This window comes from Pan paniscus, chromosome 2 (genome assembly GCF_029289425.2).
Source record: "Pan paniscus chromosome 2, NHGRI_mPanPan1-v2.0_pri, whole genome shotgun sequence".
Classification (NCBI taxonomy): domain Eukaryota; kingdom Metazoa; phylum Chordata; class Mammalia; order Primates; family Hominidae; genus Pan; species Pan paniscus.
The window spans coordinates 44,604,664-44,613,443 of record NC_085926.1 but is presented as its reverse complement, the minus strand read 5'-3'; the positions used below and the strand labels follow the sequence as shown (position 1 = coordinate 44,613,443).

At 41.3% G+C, this 8,780-nt stretch overlaps 1 protein-coding gene across 4 annotated transcripts in view; it reads right to left on the bottom strand.

Annotated features, from left to right (window-relative positions):
- Positions 1-942: 942 nt before the first annotated feature.
- The window catches only part of ZNF35 (zinc finger protein 35), a 16,633-nt gene continuing 8,795 nt past the window's right edge, over positions 943-8,780 (bottom strand). For 3 of the 4 annotated variants that reach the window (XM_055109767.1, XM_008961538.5, XM_055109766.1), the window contains exon 4: positions 5,486-7,568. In XM_055109767.1, the coding sequence (XP_054965742.1) occupies positions 6,322-7,568 (1,247 nt within the window). In that variant the 3' untranslated portion in view covers positions 5,486-6,321. Of the gene's footprint in view, positions 7,569-8,780 lie in introns of all 4 variants that reach the window. The other variant, XM_034956249.3, reaches the window with a different exon arrangement.

Here is an 8,780-nt window from a genome sequence, read left to right as displayed (position 1 = left end):
AACTACTTATTGTTAAAATTATTACTGTTAAAAATATTATTCATTAGAAAATAATCAAGGTACTCTTCTCATAGTGGCACAATACAAAGAAATGGAAATAATGAATGCAGCTAAGGATCAATCCACAAGGTCCAACATTTGATTAGCAGGAACAGGAACTCTATAAAGAGTAAAAACAGAAGGAAAAAAAAACATAGAAAGGGGGAATAGTCATATAAATAATGAGAAAATTTCCAAGAGTAGGAGTACCTGAGTCTGTAGATTGAAAAATTCCACTGAGCATTAGGGAACTGAATACATCAAAGATAAAGAAGAGACTTTAAAAGCTTCCAGGCATAGGGGTGGGAAAACAGATCACTGTAATGTAAATACTGTTTACTGATTGTCAAATAAATAAGTATCAGATTGGAATCAGGCATCTCATTAGCAGCAGTGGATGCTGTAAGTCAGTGAAGCAGTGGCTACAAACTTCTAGGGAAATTTTTCAACCTAGAATTCCAGAGCCAGCCAAACTACCATCAAGTGAGAGGTCGGAGAAAGACATATAGACACTCAACAACTCTGCCTTCCATGTACTCTTTCCTGACAGGAGACTTGACATGTACTATAATAAAATGATGAAGTAAATAAAGAAAAAGGAAGACACAGAATTCAGAAACAGTTGAGTCCAGTGTAACAACAGAATATAGGCAGAAAGGTCATCAAAAACAGACTAGAGCAGGAGGCTGAAAGCAGAATATACAGAGAGAAAAGAAGTGAATTCAACAGAGTATTTAATTGAATGGAGAATTTGAAAATGACTGCGAGTGTGTGGAAAGCAACCAGTACAAGGTAAAAAGAAAGGCAACTAGAAACTTCCGTAAAAACAAAAAGCTGATCCCAAAAGGAAATATAAACACAGTAAGCTAAGATCTGCAATCAACAATATTCACATGGTTGTAATAATGTTCATGCTGTTTATTTTCAGCTTTTGAAATCAATCAATAAACAAACCATAAAATCCTAACTGGTTACAGAATAGAATTTAAGAATTATCAGACTTGACAATGTAAGAGACAACGATGTGGAAAAGGGAAAGGGAAAGGAAGGGAAGGGTCCCTCCAACATACCACAAAATGGAGAATTGAGATATGGTTTATAGTTAATATAATAAACTAGATATGTAAATATAATAATTATTTTTATAAAATTCTTGCTCCTTATAGAAATATAGAAATTGCTAAAACAAACAAACAAAACCCCTCTTAGTAACCCATAATCCCATTATCCAGAGTATATGGGTTTGAATGTAAGCCTGGAATTAACCGTCAGTATGGCTGTAAGTCATTTAACCACTTATAATATTTTCTTTTTTCCTTCGGGTAATTTATATATATACTTTTAAATAGTATATAGTATATATAAAAGCAACAGTATATGAGAACTGTATTATATACACAATTTTTAATCCAGACTTCTTCACTTTAAAGCAAAAAGGTAAATCTCTGGACACATAGCATATCATGCACTTGTATATGCGTATTAATAAATATACTTCTGAATATGCCTTTAACCATAACGCAGTCAGGGGTTTCCCAGAGATGGAACTTCAACCAAATATAAAAAGAAACTAAGCTTGCTAAAGTAGAAGGGGACTGAGTGGGAAGTAGTGATGAGGTATTATAGGCACTGAGAAAAGTGTGAGCAAAGGCACAGAGAAGAGCAAGCACGTGCCTCTAGGCTGCAGTAAAAGGTGCCTGAGAGTGAAGAGATGAGGCTGGAAAGAGATTATGAAGAGCTCAGTAAATCATGTTAGGGATCCTGATATTTTCCCCATAACAGACATGACAACAGGGATAGTGGACCAGGTTTGCTTTGGCAGTCCAGAATCTAGCAAGACGTTCACCACAAGGGAACACAAAATGTTTTTGTAATGAATGATGCTTAGGAAGGCAGAAATAGCTTCTGGACATTCAATCTGCGTGCCCCAGGTGGTGGGGATAATGTCATTTGATAAGGGAAGGAATCTAAGAGAAAAACAAATTTTAAAGGTTTAAAGAATGTCTGGGCAACATTCTTAGTGATTCTGTAACCTAACCTCATTTAAAAAAAAAAAAAAGTCACTGGTGATTATGTAATACACCCCAGATTCAACTTTAGGCCCTAAATGTATGTATTGTCTTCAGGAAGCCTGCATAACCTCCAAGTAAGCACAAGATTTAATCTGCAACGTACACTTCTTAGGGGAAGAGGATCCACAATCTCCCCGGGATTCCCAAAGGGGCTGCAACCCCAGAAAGGTTGCAGTGCCTACAATGGATGAGCAAGTGGAGAGGTGACAGACATGGGAGAGGGACAACTACCTGAGACAGGGAGGGGATACAGAGCAGGTGAACAATTAGCTTTGTCCAAAGACACCTCTTCCTAAGCCTGGTGGAATTTATGGCTGTGTTTGAGTGTGTAACTTCATGTTAGGGATTGAAGTCTTTCTCCTGTGCTCCCAGAATACTGTACATGATTTCGCCATCAGTTTTGCATCACTGTGCTCCACTTAATACATATCTGTTGGTCTCATTTGAGGATGAGGACAGGTTTCCTGGCCCTACTCTTAATGCCAATCACTAGGCCTGCAACAGAGCTCTTAGCCTGACAGCTAAAAGTCTGATAGCTCTCAGTAACTTGGGAAAATGGGGCTTCAGAGTTCCCAACCACTCCTAGCAAGACTACCCAAAAAAGATGGGAGATGAGCCCAAAGAATAGGAAACTAAGCAAACTGACAAAAGGTGGTCACTCCTCCCTTATAAAACATAAAGAAAATGGCAGGCTGCAATTTATTTTGAGGACTGGAATCAGAAGGCAGAGTTATTAGCTGGGGAAGGATCTGATCTGTCTAGTAATCAATCCACTTGGCTCACATGATTTGTGCAGAATCAGAGGCCCTGAACCTGGATGCAGATTTGTGGAAACTGAGATCTGAAGAGGAAATCCAAGTAAAAATGTAAAAAGTCATAATACATACCAAAAGCATGTTATGTAAAACTTGGTTTGCTCATATAAATGTTTGGTATATTCACTTAAATACAAATAAAATAAGCTAGGTGGCAGAATCCTCTAACATCCAATGGTTGGCAGAGGCACTGATGGACACCTAGTTCAGCTAGTGTAAAGTAAGTCTCCTGTTCTGCTAAAAATACATAGAATGCTTTGCACGTACAGATCCTTATACTGGAGCACCCCCACCCCCTCCACCTTTGATCACACACATTCTTGGCCTGCAGCCTTTACTTTTTGCTACAGTGGCTCATAACCTTTGCTTGTCATTGTAATCCCCTCCAGAGTTTTAAAAAATACAGAGGTCTAGAAATGGAAATTTTAAAAAAGTGCCCAATGTGAATTCTAACATGAAGCCAAGGTTTAAAACCACTGCTTTACTGCAAGGTTGGGTCAGTGAATCTCAAACCTAGTTTTGCATCATAATCCCCTGCGTAGCTTTTCTGAACTACCTATGAGTGAAAATCACAATCATCCATAACTGAATATTATGAGGATAAACATATGTGATAGTAGAATGGTTTAACTGTCTTAATGGTCATAAATCCCAGCAGGTATTCTTTAAGCAAAGTAGTTTCTGTCTCTTGGTGAGTCAAGGTCACAGAGTTATCTCAAATCTTCAGACCTGCTCTCCTGATATTCTCAGCTTCCTGATAAGGCAGGGGGAAAAAACTAACTTGTTCCTACTCTCAGCAGAGACAGGGGGTGGTTTATTTGGGTCTCTCCATTCCGTCAGGGAGACTGGAACAGTCACTGTTAGGATTGGTGAGGGCATGAGTATTTGATCCTACTTTTGAATCCTTTTGATTTCTTGTATTTGTGTCTCTATGATTTAGAGTGAAACTGGGAAAGAAAGTTGCATATGATTTGGAAAAAAAACTAGAGGAGGGAGGAAAAAGGAAATTAATAAGCTTTCTTGTGTATGCCTTCTGTATGTGAAAGTGCACTGTAGGCCAAGCATGGTGGCTCGTGCCTGTATTCCTGACACTCTGGGAAGCCGAGGCAGGTGGATCACCTGAGGTCAGGAGTTTGAGACCAGCCTGGCCAACATAGTGCAACCTCGTCTCTACTAAAAATACAAAAAAGGCTGGGCGCAGTGGCTTACTCCTGTAATCCCAGCACTTTGGGAGGCCAAGGCAGGTGGATCACGAGGTCAGGAGTTCAAGAGCAGCCTGACCAACCCCACTGCTACTAAAAATACAAAAATCAGCTGGGGTGGTGGTGTGCACCTGTAATTTCAGCTACTCAGGAGGTCAAGGCAGGAGAATCACTTGAACCCGGGAGGCGGAGGTTGCAGTGAGCCAAGATCGTGCCACTGCACTCCAGCCTGGGCAACAGAGCAAGGCTCTGTCTCAAAAAAAAAAAAAAAAAAAAAAATTGGCCAGGCGTGGTGGCACGCACCTGTAGTCCCAGCTACTTGGGAGACTGAGGTAAGAGAATTACTTGAACCTGGGAGGCAGAGGTTGCAGTGAGCCAAGATTGTGCCACTGCACTCCAGCCTAAGACTCCATCTCAAAAACAAAACAAAACAAAACTAACACACAAAAAAAGTGCTCTGTAAACTAGAAAACACTATGTGATTAATATTTAGTCTTGCAGAAATGTGATAATAAATGCATGGGACTTCTGCATGAGAGCTGCATCAGGCTCAGCATTTATGATAAATGCTCTTGCATGCCCTGAGGCATTGGAACAGCATGGAGGGACAGAGCCAGAAATCAGGAGACCCAAATTCTAGTCTTAGGTTTGCTGATTTCTGATCACAGTGCCTAAGGCACACTTCAAACATCTGTCACATCAGCTTCCTCACCTGAAAAATGGGACTACACACCCCTTTCTTTGTCTCCCCCACAGGTCTGCATGGGGATTACAGGTGTTTGGCAAGTGGCATGGCAGAACAGAGAATCTAGATTCAGGACCTGGACTTGGATATAAGCTGTCACTTGTTACTTGGCCTTGCACTAAATGACCATTCTCAGGTAAATGGGCAACCACCTGTTTCAGTGTTTTAAGGACTGAGGTAGGTGATCTATGTGAAAGCGTGAGATACGTGCCAGGTATCATGATCAATACATAAGGGTACACAACAAAGAATAAAAGTTCTATATAAATACAAGGCAATATTATTACATAACTCTACCTATTGCATAGTTTTATAAATCACTTTTCCAGGAGTAAAGGCTGAATGGTAACAAAGATATCTTACCTTGGCCAGTTTCTTCATCCTTCTAAAAGTTTTCATATTCCAATACCTCTGAATTTCTCAAAAAATCAAATTAAGACCTTAGGAATCTAACTTCCACCTCCCCTCTCCCATCACTTTCCCTCTTTGGTCTTCTCAGAATGAGAAGAGCTCCACTATTTCTTCTAAACACCATCCAGAATGTGAGAATGAAACCCAAACTGAGACCCCTGGCTGGACTTGAGCAGAATGACAGCAGAGACAACTGGGGCATGCCTCTAGGCAAGCTTTATTCTTTGACTCCTTTATCCAGGAAGGGGCTGTTAGTTGCATCTCACCCAAATGGAATGCGATGGGAATTGGGGGCTTGAGTTGTTTGGAGAATGAGCTGTTGATCTTGGCAAATGAATATAGCTGGTGTGTGGTGTCCATCAATCCTTGAGTGCTTGGCCATGGAGACTAGGGAATGGTCAGAACAGACCCAGAGGTCCCCAGATCTTTACAATACCAAGGTTCAGGAGGTATAGACAGTAAGGAAAAAGTCCATTTCCTATTTCTGTCCATTTTCAGTAAAGTTTTTGTTTTGACTGGCTTTTAAAAAATTACCTAGGAAATGGAAAGTTTATAAACATTCGTAAGTGAATTGTTGAACTGCTACCCCAAGTGGTTTCCTTACCTAGTCACCACTTAACCAGAAATATTAGAATACACGGTTCAACCAGAATTCAACCAGGCAGATAACCTGCCTGTTGCTCAAGCAATCATCAGAGTTTTAAAAAACAAAATTAAGCAAAAAAGACCTTTCCCCAAATAGCATCATTACCACTTAGCTTTGTATGACCCATTCCTAGGAAAGCCACATTCCACTTCAGAGAACATGACCGCTTAAGGTACAGTTAAAACAAAGTCCTTGCCTTTAGGTGCTTACTTTTTGTTTTAAATTAGCCTCTGAAATGCTTTTCTTGTGTCTTGTGCTGCATTCCTGAAAACTCTAACTTTTAAGGACACAGCCCTCACTTTATAGAGGAGGAAGAAAACAGCAAAGAGGTGTCTCATTAGAGAGGCAGAAGGTTATGACCAATGCTGGAGGTCTTCCTCTTCCTTACTTGTTATTCAACAAGATGGGTTCTATGGTGTCGCATGAGGTGTGAGTTGGAAATGAAAGCTGCACCACACTTCTCACATTCATAGGGCTTCTCCCCAGTGTGGGTTCTCTGGTGCACGGTGAGGCTCGACCTCTGTCTGAAGGCCTTCCCACACTCATTACATGTGTAAGGTTTTTCTCCATTATGAATTCTCTGATGAATAAGTAGGTATGAGCTACATGTGAAGGCCTTCCCACATTCATTACACACGTAAGGAAGATCTCCACTGTGAATTCTCTGGTGGACAATAAGGCAAGAGAGCTGACTGAAGGCTTTCCCACATTCGCTGCAGTCGTAAGGTTTCTCTGCAGTGTGAATTCTCTGGTGCACAATAAGGTGTGAAAAACAACTAAAGGCTTTCCCACACTCTTTACACTCATATGGCTTCTCACCAGTATGGCTTCGCTGATGTACAATAAGATTTGCACTCTGGGTAAAGGCTTTGCCACAGTCGTTACAGGCAAAGGGCTTCTCCCCAGTGTGGATCCTCTGGTGGACAATGAGGTTTGAGCTCCTAGTAAATGTTTTCCCACATTCATTACATTCATAGCATTTTTCTGTAATGTGGACTTTCTGGTGCCGAGCAAGTTGTGAGCTGTAACTAAAGGCTTTCTCACATTCATTGCACTTAAAAGTTTTTTCTAAGGAGTGGATTTTTTGATGTACAGTCAGATTTGAACTCTGAGTGAAGGCTTTCCCACATTTTGAGCAAACATAAGGTTTCTGTCCAGTGTGGATTCTCTGATGCACAACGAGGTTTGCACTCTGAATGAAGGCCTTCCCACACTCATGACATTCAAAGGGTTTCTCTCCAGTGTGGATTCGCTGATGCACAACGAGGTTTGCACTCTGACTAAATCCTTTCCCACACACGCTACATGTAAAAGGCTTTTGTCCAAGCTGGGTTTTTGGATTTTTAACAGCGCCAGAATTAAGGCTATATTTTCCTCCAGATTTCTTACATTTCTGGTTTTCCTCTTCTTTGAAGCTTTCAGGTAAGTGACAGTCATTCACTATCACTTGTCTGAAATCTTTCTTTTCCCTCTTTATTCTCTGCCTCTTTAACATGTTTCCCTTTTCACAAGCTTCTCCTAACTCAGGTCCTTGAGGATCAGCTTTCTGGATTCTTTCTGGTATGATGAGGGGTTTTTCAGCTTCCTCACATATCTCAGTTTTTGGAACCAGTAACTGTAGGTTCTTGGTTTCAGCACCTGAACCAAGAAACAGAAAATACAAATGTTAGCTTTCTCTGGCCTAGAAAAAGAATAGGATCATCAAGTCATAAAAGGAAGTATGTGATTTCAGCACCTCCACAAAATGGCTTCATCAAAGAAGAGAATCCCATCACATGTTACCTCTCCTCTCTAGGTTCTTCAGCTGGGGCTTTGCCCTCCCCTCTACCTATGGCAGAACCCACTGACTCATGGTCTTTCCAGCACTTCCACTTGCCTCCATTAGACACTTAACCCCGCTGCCCGCTGCCTCATGCCAGGGAGGGCCAATCTCCAGACAGCGCTCCTGCTGGCTGTATGATGACTGCCCTTGCAACAAAGACCAGTTATGAAGGACACAAGCCTCTCCCTAGGCTTGCCTTCTTACCTTAGCTACTTAGTGTGGATTTGCTTGCAACCCACCAGTTAATTAGGGTGATTTGCTACCCGTAAACAAAGATCTAGCAACTGAGGTTTCTATGTCTGAGGATGCTGGATATCAAAGAAAGGATAAGCATGGACAGAAAGGGTAACACTGGCTGCCAAGACAGCCACAGCAGCCAAAACCATATGAAACACTGCGAGGTCCTGCAGCATACAGGTTAAGAACATGGATTCTAGAGCTAGACTGCCTGGTTTCAAATCTCTGCTCTGACACTAACTAGCTCCATGACTTTGGGCTACTTAACTCCTGTGTGCCTCAGTTTCCCAATCTCTAAAACAGGGATACTAATAGTATCTACCTCATAAGGCCATGAGTAGATTAATGGAGTTACTCTATGTCAACTACTCAGATATTGCCTGGAATACAGTCAGTGCTCTGAATGTGTGCAGCAACTTTCAGGCTGACTGATGATGTTGTGAGGGGCCAGAAGGAAAGATGAACCCTTAGGGGAGGGGAGCTGCTATGGTGATAGACAGCTACACTAGGAGAATTAAAAAAGAAACTGTACGTGGCAAACTCTTACCCTTGTGTCAGGGGAACAGCTTAGCATTGTGTCAAGGAAAGCTGACCTTGTTGAGTTATGGCATAACCTGCTCCACAATGCCAGAAAATATCATGAGAACATCAAAACACCCTGAAGCTTTATGACACTGATTAGTCTCTGGATGCTTTACATTGCTTCAGAACCTAATGGTGTCAAAAAGGGGTCCTGCTATCAGTAACATCATAGTTCTTTATGTTTGTCTCCTCTGCACCCTCACTTTCCT